The sequence below is a fragment of the Pezoporus wallicus genome, unplaced genomic scaffold (assembly GCF_028554395.1).
Source record: "Pezoporus wallicus isolate ANWC-B61680 ecotype Strahan unplaced genomic scaffold, APGP_CSIRO_Pwel_v1 contig_3017, whole genome shotgun sequence".
NCBI classification, from domain to species: Eukaryota; Metazoa; Chordata; class Aves; order Psittaciformes; family Psittacidae; genus Pezoporus; species Pezoporus wallicus.
This window is the reverse complement of record NW_026638957.1, coordinates 1,650,696-1,667,853: the sequence shown is the minus strand read 5'-3', so window position 1 is coordinate 1,667,853 and position 17,158 is coordinate 1,650,696. Positions and strand designations below refer to the sequence as shown.

Below are 17,158 nucleotides of genomic sequence, written 5' to 3'. Positions count from 1 at the left end.
ATTGAAGAGAATATTTTTCTTTGTATGTCCTGAACTTGTGAAATAAATACTTAAATTCTGCAAGTTAAATGTAATTAAAAGTAAACCCAAGTAGTTTCATTAACTTCAGTGAGAGTCTTCCTTTTTGCAAATGTCTTCTGACTGCTGCTTGCCATGTGTGCTATATATAATTATATATATTAAACATTATAAATCCTAAATATGTTGATATCTGAGAAGATCTTTATGATCATGATACTGTAACTGAAGAATTATGTCTATGGAAGCTTTGGCATAAGATGTTGTATCTTTAGTTTTTTTCTATATCAAAATGTAGCTATTTCTTCTAACTCAAATATGTCATGAATTTGTTACAGTTCAAAATGATTACTCTAGTTTTCATTAATATACTGAATTTTTAAATTTACTTATTTTGGACTTTTTTAGCGCTTGGTCTCAGTTGGTTTGGATTCAAAAAACACAGTTTGTGTATGGGACTGGAGAAAAGGGAAATTACTGTCAATGGCTCCTGGTCATACAGACAGAGTAAGTGTAACTAAAGAATTTGGTGTCAGTGTAATTTTAGTTTGTTAAACCATGTCTGTGTAGACATACTAGAGCTATGCCTGGACAAAAAAAAAATTTATGTTTTAGAAATTGAATTTGCATAATGTGTGGATATGTATTAAGACATGTGAAGATATTTTAGATATGCACATTTATTTCTAAAATAAAATGCGTAACTCACCATTTATTTGTGTGTGGTTTGTTGAGACTTTAAGCATGTAGGGGAAGTGCAAAATTAAGACACTTCCTAGACCCTAATCCCCACATGGGAAATCAAGATACAAGTAATTGCTTAAATTTTTCTGGTCTGTAAATGAACCTTAATGTTGTTTTATCATGTGATGTAATTACTCTAGTGAAAAAAAAACAAAACAAACAGAACTAATGTATGCTGCAGTTTCAGTATTGAATGAGGTGATAAAATAGTTCCATTTAAAGGATTTCAGACTGCGAAAATTGCTGCAAATTTTTACTGTTTAACTGTCCCATGCTAGAAGGACGTCTCTGCTGACATCTTTGGTTTTTTTTCATGCAGATATTTGATATTTCTTGGGATTTGTACCAGCCAAACAAGCTTGTCAGCTGTGGTGTGAAACACATCAAGGTAATGAAATAAATGTTAACTCATAAAGTATTTAAGCTGTAGTAGTTTATACCCTGTAAAATAGAACATAAAATAAATATATAATTATAATATAAAAGATCTTCTGTAAGAGTAATATTACTTCTTAGGAACTGCAATCAAGTATCATACCTGACTACACTAAACAAGATATACATATAGTAGAAAACAGACCAACTCTGCTTGACAGAGTTCATGTCCTGGCAGAAGAAATGTGGAAGGAATGAAACAGTTGTCAGTAGCATTGTATGTCATGATTGTAATAGAATTTAAAATTTAGATTGTCTTAAAACATGCTGTTTGAAACCACAAGTAGCACAAGGCAGGATGCACACGTTTAAGGTGAGTTCAGGTAATCAAGTTTCTGATTCTTGAACAGTTAATGAATTGTTACAATTCAGAGGTAGAATGAATTAAAAAAAAACATTTCTTGCAGTGTGAGAGAGCATGGGAATACAGTGGAAAGAGAAATGGAAATGCTTGTCCTTTCTGTTAATACTTTTCCCTGCTGTTATTCCTACCTTTATCATTTTGAGCATCTACCAGTTACAAGATTCATAATTCAGAGAGTTCATGTCTTTTTCAAGCAGAGTGTGCTATGAAATATTATGAATACTATGAAATGCTATGAAATCCGTGTACCAACTGCTGTGCAAAAACAGCTCAGTTCTGTCAGCAGGATTATCAGTGTTTGATTGCCATCAAATATGTTTCCTAAAGTCATTACCTTCTCCCATGCACTGCTTTCTGTGTTACCACATAACAGCAGTAGATGGCAGCTTGAAAGTTCTGTGCTGCTGTTATGTGTAGGTTCTTGTAGTGGGAAAAATGTTTTGCTTTTCATAAAATGAATTTTTAGATTAATATGTATTTATGGTTTATTGAAGAAAGTGTTCCATGTGTTGGCTAGATTGCACATGCCTTTGATTTAGCATAGCATTTAGCAGATCATTTACAGATTTCCATAGGCTTGATTAATAATGATCTTTTTTTTTCTACTTCAAGATCTTACAGGACCGTTATGCCAATAGTGAGCTAATATGTTATGCCAGCAGCGATTTAATGTATTTATGGTGGCTTTATGACTTAAACCATCTTTTTAGATAAGCAAAAGTTTATTTGAGCAACTTTTAAGGCTCTGTGACAACTTAATAAGAATAGCTTTTTAAAAATAATTGGTGTTTCCTCTGAGAAAGCATTAACTGAAAATCTGAATCCAGAGATTTATAGGCATTTAGATCAGGCAAGAGATTTTTGTTGATGTATATTTTTCTTAAACCGTTGCAGTTCTGGAGCTTGTGTGGCAATTCCTTGACACCAAAACGTGGTGTTTTTGGCAAAACTGGTGATCTCCAAACTATATTGTGCCTAGCCTGTGCAAGGGATGAAGTGACATATTCTGGTGCACTGAATGGAGATATATATGTATGGAAAGGAATCAACCTTGTAAGGACAATACAAGGAGCACATGCTGTAAGTATATCTCTTTAATATAAAATGTTAAATAGATTTCTGGAAAGCTGGAAAGGGCATTGCAAGATCACCTAGTCTGTGTTTCTAAACTATTTCAATGATAGAGACTCAGTATGTCTCATCTGAATATATTTCCTTTTCTGTCCTTTCTCTCTGTTGCTTAAGATTGCTGTTGTGTTAGAAAGTGAGTGCTAGTTTGAGATATACATTTAGGTGTCTATGTATATTGTATCTTCCTTTATCATTAATGGGGCCTTAGTAATCAATAGAGCCTGGAATGCATTTAAATTTATCCTTCAGTAGACATGTATTACTCTGTTCAATTACCCATGCATAGGTATATGTAGTGATATTTCATATACTGGAGTTGAGTACATAGCTGCCTCCCCCAAAGAATATGGATCTACTTTATCTGACTTTCTTTTATGGAGTTCTCATTAATCCAGAAGCATCTCAGAAGGCCTGGATTGCTCTATTTAGGTAATTGGTGTTGAAACAAATAAACAGGTCCCCAGAGTGGATCTCAAGCTTCCTCTACATCTCTGTCAATTTGGAGGTACAACATAGCTGGACACAACTCTTGAGCAGTGCGCTGTTTTCCAACTCTGCCTTGGGCAGGCGTTTGGACTAGAAGCTCTCCAGAGTTTTCCCCAGCATCAGCTATTCTGTCATTCTGTGAATTGAGTCCTACTGGCTGGTTGTCTGATAGCTCTCTGAAGTCTGCTGATTTTGTGAAGTGTAATGTAAGCAGAAACTCCCAGCTTGTTTGTAGACACATTCATTTAGTTGTTTTAGCTGGACTCAATCCCTCTTTCTTGTTCAGTGTTGCTGCCTTTTACTGTATTCATTCAGCTTTTTAGAACATTATACAGCTTTGTAAAGTGATGGCATTAGTGAAAGTTAAATCTTTTCAGAAGGGCTTGGTGAGATTTTCTTTTAATCAAAGTGTTTAGTGTGAGAAAGAAGTGATTATATTTTTAGCATGTAAGTTTATATTTTCCATATTCGTTCAAATCATATGATTTTGTGATTAAAGTAGGGAACAAAAAAGACTTAGTGGTTTGCAGTCTGATTTGTTTATGCCAATCTGTGAGAGTCCTCATTTCTTCTCATGGTAGTAAGTTATATACAGTAATGTAATGCAAGTTTTAACTTCCCCAAGTATCACTTTAAAACCAAAGCATGTTGTTGGTTTAACCTGTGAGTCATGAAGCTGCTAACATAAATTTATGAAGCTTTATTATGTGCTGGTTGAAGGTTGATCTTACTTTTTTTGTTTTGTTTGGAAAGGCATTGTACTTTCTAGATAATATTTAAAAATCCCTTATTAGCAATTTAAAATAGTGTGAAAATACAAGCACATGAGTTCCTGTATTGCAGCTTTGAAAATCTAGGTAAAAGTAAATTATTCTTTTTTATAAGAATAATTTGCATGACTGGATGTATGTATGTAACTGAAGTATTAAAATTACTCTATGATTTGATCAGGTAGAATGGAGGGAACAAATAGTGTTGAATGATATATATATGTGGGAGAGGTTGCAGTCAGTCAGTACTAAGAAGACTCCTGGTTTATTGATGATTTAGAAATGTGCATTCAGGACAGTGGCAGCTAAACTAATAATTTAAAAGTGACTGGACTGCTTGTTCAGACAGCAGTATAATGACAGTGTATCATATTAGGAGAAAAAGTTATGAAGAACGAGTGTAAGACTATTTTGCATTTGAGCTTTCTTTGTATTCATATGAGTGTATGTATAAAAAAAATATATATACCCACACACATGCATACCCTCCTTTATGCACCTATAGAAATATTAAATGTATTCAAGAAGCCATAAATTCTAAGCCAAGAAGTATAAAGGGATATTTTAATCTTCAAATATTCCCTTATTGTTACTGTCTACCTTCAAATCTGGTTTTAGTGTTCATACTTAGTATTCAATAATGTTCTATTCTGATCTGTATTTTCCTAAGGTGATGTGGACATCTACTCTTTGATGCTGAAGTTAGTTAAATGAAACTTCTAAAATGCTTATATTGCATATACAGAACTGGATTCCCAGAGGAGAGTGTGCACTTTGTCTCATATCCAAAACTGATCAGGAAAAGAGCATCACATCCTATTTGGTGCTGTAGGAGACATCTATCCTGTATATTCATATATCTGTACTTGGATTATTTGGAGTTGCAACAGTTTATTGCAGAAGAATGCTGTGCTTTTCAACCCTTTCAGTGTGAAATGACCTAACTGATAAATGTGGAGAGCACTTGTTACTCCATTACTTACGTGCTGTGTCAGTTTTGTTGACCACAAGATCAAATTTGAAGTGCTGTGGTCCTTATCTTCAGTAGCGTCAGTGGATGGAGCTCAGGTGACCTTGGAGTATGTCTCATCTAGCCTTCTATTTTTGGCTCTGTCCTTTAGGCTCAATGGAATTGTGCTTTGCAATACTGAAAATTAAGTAGAGGCAGTAGTTCATGGCTCTGGAATTCATTTTCATGAGAGATTAGTGTCACTACAAATATCACCAATTTCAGGGGAAAAAAAGACCCAATAAAATCTCTTCTGGAAGCTTACTTCCCAACAAAATGAAACCTGGCTTTTCAGTAAAATATTACCTTAAAGGGTAATATTGTCAGACTATTGTAAGAACAAAATATGGCAGCTTGGAATAAGAATGTCTCTTCAGCCATACTAAACTATTATTATCATACTTAATAGTTATTTTGCACATAATTTTATAAATCATGTTCTTGTTGATTTTTTTAAAAGAAAACACAAGGGTAGGTGATAACATTTTTTTATGTGCATGTTGTTAAAAGCAGTGTGACCATAGTAGGGAATTGATAGAAATTTTTGTTCAATATGCTGGTGTTATCCCTGCTTGCCTGTTTATCATCCTGAGTCATTACTCCTCAATGGACTTGCATTAAACTTATCGTTCATTAAAGGAAAGTGTGTCTGTTGTTTGCATAAAGTACCATGTATTCATTTCTTGCAGCATAAACAGTAGGCATTTGAGATGCAGGAAAACATTTTTAAAAGCATGTTAGTCATGTGGGGATGTGGTCCATCCAGAGGTAATGGTCTGCATTAGTACAGAAAACAGCTTCTTTTCAAAGATTGACTCTTTGTTATAGTTAACCTTGCTGAAGAGACGTTTTTTATTTTAAGAGTAATTCAATGTGAAAAATAAACCAAGCTGTTCCAGTGTAAGCAGCTGAGGAAAGAGATAGCAACTTTAACACTAGCAAGCAAAATAAGAATTCACAGCTAAAATACATTATTTGTCTTCTGTCACAGCAATCCTAAGAACTGTAGATGGAGGAAAGAAGAGTTTCTGTCAGATTTCTATCGAAGTTTGTGTAGAAACAAAAAGCTGAAAGCAAGTAGGTTGTAATAACTGGAGAATTAGTTGGAAGAGGAATGGAGACTTCACTTAATGTGGAAGTAGGAATGAAAAGTATGAAAAGATGGAAACGATCAGTTGAAAGAGCTAAGGCACAGAGTTCATGTGCAGGGAACACTGGATAGAAATGGGAAACTCAAATTCTAGTTTTGCTGATCTCTTCTAAATGATAATGCCAAAATGAAAGTTTTAAAAAGAAGAAAGAAAACACCAATATTAAAGCATGTTTAAGTTCACTGACACTGGTAGTACTACTTCAGGAGATTAATTGTAGGCAGTGTATCTGATTCTGAAGAGTTAATATAAACCTTGACTAAATAAAAAAATAAACCTTTTATTAGATGTCTCACTTTTATGCCAGTGCAAATTGGGGAATGTAGAGTCTTCTATTTATTTATCATCTTACATGTTCTAAATTCGAGGTAGTCTGTGACTATTAAGGTGTATGTGCAAGATGTTACTCGGGTATTAATAGTGTTATGCTTATTTTAAAACACTGTACTCTTTAAAGATTCTTGTGTGCCTTTGCCTTGCATAGTGAATATACATAAGATGCCTTGTTAGCAGCTGAATAATTTATTTTGATATAGTCTTTCAGGGGTACACGTTAAAGTTGTGTGGATTGATGTCAGAAACTGAGGTTAAATAACAGGCTCGAGGTTAAATAACAGGCATTCTGTTAAAACTATTGCACGCCTATGTCACTTGGCTGAATAGTAATTAAATATAGATGGAAAGAATATAATGAACTTAAATGAATGGTTTTAAGCTGGTGTCATGTACCAAGGCATTAAGTTATGTGGTATTTTTCTCCTGCTTAGACTAGTCATAGATTTGAAAGGAAACTGTCCCCTTACTTCAGCCAGTGAGAGGCATATAGGCAACTGTTTTCAATTTTTAAATAATAAGATCATTTTAAATAATATACCAATTTTTTAACTGTTTTATTGGCTATTTGTTAGACAGGAAGATTAAATTTCACAGTAGTGGCTCTCCACTGTAAGCTTTCTGATTCCATCCTTAAATGTTTGCAATCCATTTCCTTGCTATGCAAATATATATTGGGAGACACGATATCTTTGAGTAAGTGCTCAACCTATGTTGCTTTACATGTTAGCATCTATGTCCTGATTGAATCTAGGAGTGAGAAGGAGGCATGGACTTCTTACTGAACTGATATGTTTCCATTCTTCATACTGCTCAGTAGTAGTCAGTTGCTGCTGAAGTTTCCATATGATCTTTCAAGCTTTGTCCTAATTAGAGCTAACTGTAGTCATGTGTTTTAGGAATCACATAGAGTGTGGTGGATTTTATAGAAATTACTACATTTAGGTAAGTTAACACTTGATTTTTGTCCATCAAGTTTCTGAGGCAAGATAGGTCCAGCAGCAATAGAAAACCTGAGATGACTTCACTATTACAAGCTTCTTGGATACAAGCAGTGGCAGTATATTCATGGAGTAGAGACCATCTATGTCATGTTGTTTTTGTACTTGTCCAGCTTTCAACTGTCATCTCTGGTAGACCTTGGAATTTTTTTATTTATTTGCTCTTGTTCAGATATTTTTTTGTTTTTGTTTTCGGTTATTTTTTTTTTTTCCAAATTTGTGGGAGCACTGGTGTGATACCATCTAGTCTTACTGGAAAATAGGAAATACTCTACATTCTGAGAAAACTGCTCATCAATTTGAGATGTTACTTCCAGAATTTTCCTGTTCATGAGGAAATGTAATGAAAACTTTCTAACAGAAGAATGCAGTTCATGTCAAACTTTGTAAATTTTAGGATTGAAGATTTTGATCTATACTTTTAATTTCGAACACAGTCAATCTTTGTTGCTCATGTTATTCAATTGGATCAAAGTCAGTGTAATTGTTTGCCTCTCATTACTGCTAGGAGGCTATTGACCATCAAAAATCGAATTATCTTTATGACAGTTTCAGACTGAAGGATTAAGAGAAGCATGAAGACTCCAAAATTGATTTGCATTAACAATCTTTGCAGTTTCCAAAAGGATACATTTACTGGAAGAATTATGGCTGGCTAAACTACGAGAGCAAAGAATCTGTCATTTCCCCATTAAGTGTCAGCCTGTCAATTACATGAAGAGTAGCTAAGCTCAGCTTCTTCCATTACGTACTTACGGTCTCCATTAATAAGGGACCTTTTTTCTAGTTTTCATCTAATTCTCTGTTCCAGTGGCACATAGTCTGAGATGAGAATGTCCTGTTGCATTTCAAGAGATTGAGCAAGCACAACATCTGCCAAATCTCCTTGACAACCAGCATGTCCTTTTCAAGACTGGGATATTCTGTGAAATAGAAAACAGATTAATCCTGGATCCACTTGATCTTATCTTCAGAACATTCAGCCAGCTTCCCACATTGCCAAATGTCTGATTCTTTTTTTAATACTGACTAATTAAATCATGGATTTCGGAAGGAGTTAATTAGAGGAAACAGAATAATTCTGTTATCAAGGTTGAATTCCAAAAAGAGCTGTAGATTTAAATATGCCAGAACTTGGGCAGAATTCAGCATGTGGTACAAAATGTGCCAAAATTCCTCTAGACTTTTATTTGCTCAGTGGCACTAAAAGGTTAATGCAGTAAAACACAAGCACGCACACAGACACAGAAACAAATACAGTTTGGGTTGTATTTTCAAAAGATCTCCAGGCTCCTGAAGAAACAGAAAGAGGATTTTCAGGATGTTGGAGATAATGGAAGTTAGCCTTCTAATCTGCTTATGACTTAAAAATTCCACTACATTTCTGTTTAGGCACATGTTATTCCTCAAAATATGGCTTGCCTTAAAAGTCCGTATCCTAAGGATGGACATGACACATCAAAAAAATCTGAGTTGTCACCCTAGTCTTTCAGTATTGATTGTCATTTGACATTCTAGTAATAATACGGGATTTTTTTTTGTGAAAAGTGTGATTTTTTTTTGATTTTTTTTTTTCTCAACTTGAAAAATGATGTACTTGTTACCAGATGCTAGAGAAGCAAACACAGTCCATACTTCATTATGATCAGTCCATGATGATATTTTCCTGAGTTATAATCCCAGTAGAAAAAACAGGTTGGTAGGAGAGAAAAGTCATGAGTTCCTGGGAATTCTGACAACCCAAAACACTGGGTGCTAGTTTGTTCTGTGAGCGTACAGCTTTATTTGCCCCCAAAAGCTAATCTTTCATTTGCTAATTGCATTCACTTTGAGGGTTAATGTACTTCATTACCCCAACCAGACTACTGGAACTTTACATTTACTTCTTTACAAAATAGAAATTATGGAAGATATACGCATGTTATTGGCTGTTCTACCTTCTTTTAGACAGGAGTACGGAGACAAGTTTTTCCTTCCATGGTTTTTAATGCTCTCCTGTTTTATTTTGTCTTAGCTGAATATTAAATATTTTGAACAAATACAGAACTTTTTTTTTCTTTTTTACTTCTAATGGGCTTATTACCCAAAGTTACCTTTTCAGCATCTTTGCTCACTGAAATGTGTGAGCTACTTCTGGAAATAAGACTAGTGAGTCCAAACAAAGGGGGTGTGCTCTTTAGATGAGGTATCATGTATGCATCAAATCTAGTGGTTATGTAGATACAATATCTTTGTTTTAATAATAGATACATCATCCTTGCCTTGTCTTTATCCTGAAAAAGCATATATCAAGTGAGTTAAAGAAAATGTGTTAGGTTTGATTTCCTGAAGTCTACCTTTAAAATAAGAGCTTTATATTATGTAGCTTTAAATGGCATAAAGTGATCACTGTGTTCCTCTGTATTTTGCTTCTAAACTTAAATATTAAATCCGTCTTCCTTAGCTTAAAATATAAAACATGCCTAATATTTTCTGCCTGGTTCCATAGAAGCTGAGTAATAGCAACAAAGGCCCTGAAACAAGCCTAATGGAGATCAGTGGAGATCATCCTTCTGACATTTGTGGGAGGTGGACCAGGCCCCAAGGCAAGAGGATGTGAAAGTAAACTCTAGGGATAAGAAGCAACATCACTACAATCAACCTCATGATAAAAGCAGTATTGCAAAAATTCTCATATCTTATTGTTTATCGTTGAGTGTGAATTCTGCTCATATTTGAGTTTGTTTCTATATTTATTTGACTCACATTTAAAGCTTGTATTAGTTGAATATGTTTATGCTATTGTCAGCATCATAACAGGCAGGAAGGAGGGAAGACAATCAATACCACCATGAGCAAGAATTCCATTTTCTGTATCAAGGTATCTAATCTGTGTATACTGTTAAAAATAACTTTCTTCTCTCTTTAGGCAGGAATCTTCAGCATGAATGCATGTGAAGAGGGGTTTGCCACTGGTGGCAGGGATGGCTGTGTTCGCTTGTGGGACTTAAATTTTAAACCAATTACTGTGATTGATCTCAGGGAAACAGACCAAGGATATAAAGGTAAAAATAAGTCTGTGATTTTTGGTATACCAATAAGGTAGGAAGTTTACCAGTGTTTTGAACAAAAAAAGACTTCTTCAAAAAAAAAAAAAAAACAAAAACAAAAAGGTTGTTTCATGTACGTTACTGTGAACTATTTGCTAGAAAAGACATTTGATCATGCCACTAGTGTGAAAGTCATGTAGTCCTTCAGAGTTACTGCAAAACATACTGTGAAGTTGTAGACACAGATTTTTTTTTTTTCTTTGAATCAATAAAATGCACATCTTTTCTGTAGTACAGGAGTTTCTAACAAGGAGCAGTAAAACCTTAAGAGAACTTAAAAGAGACAGTGAGATCTACAGTGTAAAACAGTGGAGTACAAAAATTGCACTTGTTAGTTATCTAAATTTTCGCAAAAACTATTTAGAAGTTATCTAGTTTCATAGAACTTAGAATGCTGCTTGCATATACCTATATCTTCAATTACAGTTTGTCATGCTAAAATTTTAAATGCGGCAGTCTATAGCATGTTTTGTTACTGTTCTAGATATTGTTCGTGTAGTGATTCAGGAACAGAACACAAAAGTATACTAAAGCACTAATGTCACTTACAGCATTGCTTTTGTTGCTATTTGGTTTTCTTTGCCCACAGTCACTTCATTATTTTCTAATATCTTGCAAAGAGCTTGACAGTGTGGTCCAGTGTCTGATGGCAATCAGATATTCAGGGTCAATAAATAATTGACTGCAAGTTGAATCTTACTATTCTGTAATTGAATTGGCATTCCAACCAAGATAGTAAAGTATTGCAACAAGATGGAATACATTTCATTTTAAATGCCCTTTGGTACAGTGGCTTTGTTTTGACTTTAAATTTACTCAGCTGCTTTTTTTGAGCTCTGTTGGAATGTGTGTTTTATTCCCCATTTTATTCTTTCAATCTTGTTCTTCACTCCAGATTGTCTCCTTTACTTTTGGTGGAAAAGACTCTTACCATGAGCTCTTGGTTCTTGATCACTTATGTGAACTCTGTCCTCATCTTTTAACTTCTCAAGTGGCTTTGGCAGAGCTAATAGCTTTTAAGAAATGCTATCTTTAATAAATTCAGTTTCCTGAATCTTTTCACTTCAGCTTTTTTTCTTAGATTGCCTTTATGACCTGTCCTACTTTTTTTCTTAATTGCATCTTCTGCTGCTGCTATACCTCACCTCTTGGCACTTTTATCTGTGAATATAAACTCAAGTTCTGTATCCCTGTGAATGTCTTGCAGAGCAATTAGTTGATTCTTGATATGTCTCCGAGTAGTCAAATTGTTTCTCAAAAAATCTCTCTCCACAATAAGTTCCAAATTACTAAGACAGATGTCTTAATCATCGTTCATTGAAGATTCTGTTTGTTGTTTTTTTTTAAATCACTGTAGACAATATAGCCATATAATGTCTAGATCATAGGGCTAAATGGTGAGGTGGCTATATTCACCAGTGCAGCACAATAGGAACAAATCTGTAAGAACAATCAGTGTGGAGGATTAAAGTAGCACAATATATATGCATTTTGAGGAGTGTTTAAGGGATGTTAGCTCTAGTTGGATTCAGTGGTCTGAACACTTTATTGCACTTGGAGCATACCAAGTGCATTCTTGGAGCACGTCTTTCAGTTTAGTTTTGTATGGAGGGAGTCTTATTTGTTCATTTGAATGCTATCTTGTAATATAAAGCATGCTGAGTAGGCATGATCAGGAGCTTTGCTTTGAACACATGCTTTGTCAGAATTAAAACATCGGTGCAGATCCAGCAGACTGGCCTGCTAACCCACCCACCTATTCACTGTTCTGAGTTGCAACTTTTTCTTCAATGTAAATTTAATAACATAAGGCGGCTCTTTTCTCTATGTAGTTAAAAGTATTTTTCAGAAGCATGTCAACTCATATCGGTACAATATTCTTTTCAACTGATAGGTAAAAGTGTCTCGTATTAATGCAGAGTAGTTTTTCAAATGTCATTCTTGAGCTGTTCTCCACAAAAAGTAAGGCAAAGTGAATCAAGTTAGGCATTGCTACCATCTGGTTACCTGCACCTGGGAAAATTAAGTTGCACTATCAAAGTGTAACAAACACAGCCTGTTTTAAAAGGTGCATATTCCTAAAATTGGGCACCCAAGTCTGGATTCCCAGTTACAGCAGTCCTAACTTCCATTTTGTTGTTCTCAACCTTATCTATAAACAAGTACATCCTCTGAGTGCTCACTTTCACTGTAAGCCTGTAAACTGAATTAGTTACTAGAAATGCACATTGGAATTCCATCATAAACCCTTTTCATCTCTTTATATGTTGTTTTGTTTTGATTTAGTTTTGTTTTCTATTTAGTGAGAAAAATAATTCTGGATAGTATGAAGATGTTACAAAGATTTGCTTTAGGGGGAGCATCTCAGGCACAGCCTAGGGAGAACTGGGCTTTTTGATTGTCTTACATACAATACATGTTCCACTGATGCTTTTGTCACTTATAAAACACAGGTTCATCTAGCTAGTACTAAGGTCTGTGGTTTTTTCAGAAGTTGTTATTTATATTGTCTGCTACCTTTGTTGAAATTTAAAGACATGTAATGTGTAATTCCAGGTACAAATGTCAGTATTACCTTTCTCTGTCAGAGATCTTGTCATACATGAATTGGTTACATGTCCTTTATTAAAATAAGAGTCACATTTTATTTTAGATTTTTTTTGTAATACTAAGCTTAAAAAGTTAATGTTACAAGGGCAGTATGTGCTATGTGGAATCCATAAAAGGAGTAAATAGAGGAATAAGAGAAGGTATATGGATACTTCTTGACATTTACTTTCTTTTATGCTTTGTCATGTGCTACATTACCTTTGTTTCACAAATTCTCAGGATGTATCTTTTAGTAACAATCTCTTCTACAGGTCTGTCTGTAAGAAGTGTTTGCTGGAGAGGAGACCATATACTTGTTGGGACACAAGACAGTGAAATTTTTGAAATTGTGGTGCATGAGCGTAATAAGCCTTTCCTGATAATGCAGGGGCACTGTGAAGGAGAGCTCTGGGCTTTGGCTGTCCATCCTACAAAACCTCTAGCAATGACTGGAAGTGATGATCGATCAGTCAGGTTAAATATTGTTTGTTTGTTTAACTGTACAGTTTTATACAAACAGCTCATTTTGTAGATAACCTGATAAAAACGTAGATATTTAAAAAATGTGGCATTGATCCAGTAAAGTTACACATGAAATTAGTGTAACTTAATCTCCAGTAATAAAATATAGTTGAAATGTATATCTCACAAAAAATGAAGTGTACAAAACCTGAACAAATTTAATTTAGGCTAACATTAAGTTCTCATATGCAAGTATTCTATGTTTCCTTTTAAGGAGTTACAGGTTACAATGAAAAATTGGCATTTTTGTTAAGTATCTTTAGTATAACGTTATTAAGCAAAAAAGCAGTTAAATTATGACTATTGAAGTAATGCTCTAGAACTCTAGATATGGCTCGTGATAGCTGTTCTAATGTATCTTGTAGTAAAAACTTACATGTTATCTAGTTATAACTAGCTTATTGATAATGACTTGTTAATAGGAAAGAATGTCTTTTAGCCAAGAATTTTTCTTGGCTAAAATAACGAGCAAAATATTGGAATTTTCAGAGTGGCTGTTCCTGGTATGTATTATCAGATGTTGTTATTTTTATATTCAGAAAGATAAACAAAATTAATCTGTGCCTGCATTTTCTTGTTGATATTTTCTCTATATTTTAAATATAGAAAGTTCTTTGCTGTATGCAAAATTCATGCTTTTGTCTAGTATTTTCCTTATGGAAATATTAAAAATATAAAAAATATTTCCTTATGGAAAATATTAAAAATGCTTCTAAAATAGGACACTGTCATATTCAGTGTTCTGCAGAAATTACAGGCTTCATGCTATCTGTAGCACAGCTACAAACCACTCATTATGTTTGTATTTATTACTTTATTTTAGAATTTGGAGTTTAATAGACCATGCTCTGATTGCCCGGTGCAATATGGAGGAGCCCATTCGTTGTGCTGCGGTTAGCACTGATGGAATCCATCTGGCGCTTGGAATGAAGGATGGCTCTTTCACTGTGCTTCGAGTCAGGTACGTCACAAAAATTAGATACACCATTAACTCTTTCAAGCATAGTGTCTAGTTGCTTTTATAAACTGTTTGTACATTGGCACTGTATTGACCATACATGAGATGGCTTAGATTGCTGTTTTAAATTACTGATCTTGGGGTGCTCAGATTTTTTAAATGTGTGTGCTACATGTGTTCATGTTGTCCATAACACATTTGAAAAAGTGTACAGGTATATTTGTAAAGAATGGCAGTGTTCTAGGAAGTGCTTTATTTTAGGTTTTAGCTTTACTAATTATTCTTGAATTACTAAAACATAAATTTTCATTAATCCCTAAATTGTTTCCATGTGTTGTGATGCTGCTGTCAGCACATCATGCATGCAAAATCATTGTGCCTTGTTCCTACAATCCCAGAGTTTTAAAGGGAAAATGAGATTCGTGTCTCATGTCAGTGAAGTTTTCTTCCGCAAATGAATAAAGATCTAGTAATCTACTTGATTAATTTTTTTGTGGACCCAATTTGAAGAGTTCCTTTTGTTCACTCTTCCTCAGCCCAGTGCAGCATCTTTTTGTGTCACTGTTCCCTTCTCTTGTTTGGCCACGAAGCCCTACTGAACTCTAAAACCAGCAATTTTGTGTTTGCATATATGATAGTAAAGTTCACTTCATGATTTTATCTGTTTTTTAAAACTGGGAACATTACAGATTGATAAGGCTCTTCTATACTTATGACATGCTTTCTTTTATACTACAGAGATATGACTGAGGTTGTTCATATCAAAGACAGGAAAGAAGCTATTCATGAACTGAAATATTCACCAGATGGGAATTTTCTAGCTGTTGGCTCCAATGACAGCTCTGTGGATATATATGGTGTTGTTCAGCGATACAAGAAAGTTGGGGAATGTATTGGATCTTTAAGTTTCATCACCCATATGGATTGGTCTTCAGACAGTAAATACTTGCAGACTAATGATGGCAATGGAAAGAGACTTTTTTACAGAATGCCAAGTAAGATTCTGAGTTGCCTTTATGATATCTGTTACTTGTTACAGAAAGAACATGTAGTAGTTTGGTAAGAACAGCCATGTATACATTCTGGTTCAAAGCATTGGGTTACAGAATTTTTTTTCATAAGTTCTTACGAATATCTGCTATATTTGAATAAGTACGGTATTTTCTGACAAAGCTATTTAAATATTTTTATGTGTTTACTCTTTTTAATGTATGTTTTCAAGGTAGAGATGCTGGCTTATGATTTATTTCTGAAAACTAGATCTTTTTTCCCACCTTTTTAGAAAAACAAACAACAACAACAAAAGAAAAACAACACAAACAAAACCCCCGTAAAAACCCCCAAAACCAAAAAAAACCCCACAAAACCAAACAACCCACTGCATTCAAATTAAGTTTTGTATTAGCTTAATAGCTTTGTTCTTACTGAGCTTGCATATTAAATGGATTTCAATCTGTACTGTGTGTTTTTAAAATGTTTGGAAAAGTCAGTATGTTGTGTCTTGGAAGAGTCATCTGATATTCTAGAACTATTCTTGTGGTAGAACTGAGGAATTTAACTTTAAAAGAGCTTTTACAGTGAGAAATTTGTAGCAGAATCAGAATGCATATTAATTTGGAAGTATAATGGGTTAAGGTAACTAGAGAAAATAAGAGTACCTGATGTAAGGATGCCAGAATGCAGGAATAACTCACTGGAAACAAAAGAAATATTGAAGTGGAATATATATATGATTCAATCATGCAACCTTCAAAATGAATAAAAATATCAAAATTAATTTTACTGATAATGCAAATTCAAATGTGTCTTTTTTTATGGCAGGTGACTATTAGAGAAAATTAGTATATTACATAATACTGAAATATAATTTTCAGCCTCTGTTTGTGGCAACCCCATTATTGTAAGTATTTTCAAGAGAACACTGTTTGAAAACTTGACTGAACTGTCCCATACTCTTGAAACAGTTTTCATCAAGACAAGTTCCCTCTGAAGTCCTGATTACAGTATGTCAAAAGTCCTGATTACAGTATGTCAAAGGCAGTGTTTGTCACAAGTTTTGACTTGTTTTTTCTGTGTATATACTTTTTACATAATATCATTCTATATTTTTCCTACTCACTGTGTTTGTAGAATTTATCTATTACCATCGTCATTTACTATAGACTCCTTTCATTTGCTATACAATACTTACAGTTTGCGCTGTGCATTATTTATAGTTCTATGGACACAGTATTTACTTATCCTAAATGAGCTTTTAGTTTGACACAGTTCTTAAAGTCTTACATGAAACTTTGTGGGACTGGAACAATCTTATTACAGGTAGATCTGGTGTTAAAGAATGTTAAGGATCTAAGTATAAAGTTGGTGTTTTCAGTAATTCACAGTGGAGTTCTTTTTGCTCTAAGTAATCCAGGTTTCTAAAGCAGTTCAGCAACACGATTTTCCCAAGCTTTGTTAGACTGGCTACGTGCATTTTTTTTATAAACATTTAAAAATAACACAGCCTTAAGCAGATTACCAAGAAAAAAATAGAAGCTGTAAATTACCGAACTCATGAA

The 17,158-nt window shown here is 34.1% G+C and overlaps 1 protein-coding gene across 6 annotated transcripts in view; it reads left to right on the top strand.

The window, feature by feature from the left end:
- EML5 (EMAP like 5) overlaps positions 1-17,158 on the top strand; it is a 101,517-nt gene that overhangs the window by 22,511 nt on the left and 61,848 nt on the right. For all 6 annotated transcript variants that reach the window (XR_008972651.1, XM_057413360.1, XM_057413361.1 and 3 more), the window contains exons 3-9: positions 427-525; positions 1,082-1,150; positions 2,456-2,641; positions 10,351-10,486; positions 13,393-13,594; positions 14,466-14,603; positions 15,339-15,595. Coding sequence is in view for 5 of the 6 variants with exons in the window: in XM_057413360.1 (XP_057269343.1) it covers positions 427-525; positions 1,082-1,150; positions 2,456-2,641; positions 10,351-10,486; positions 13,393-13,594; positions 14,466-14,603; positions 15,339-15,595 (1,087 nt within the window). In the remaining variant the exon portion in view is untranslated. The remainder of the gene's footprint in view (positions 1-426; positions 526-1,081; positions 1,151-2,455; positions 2,642-10,350; positions 10,487-13,392; positions 13,595-14,465; positions 14,604-15,338; positions 15,596-17,158) is intronic.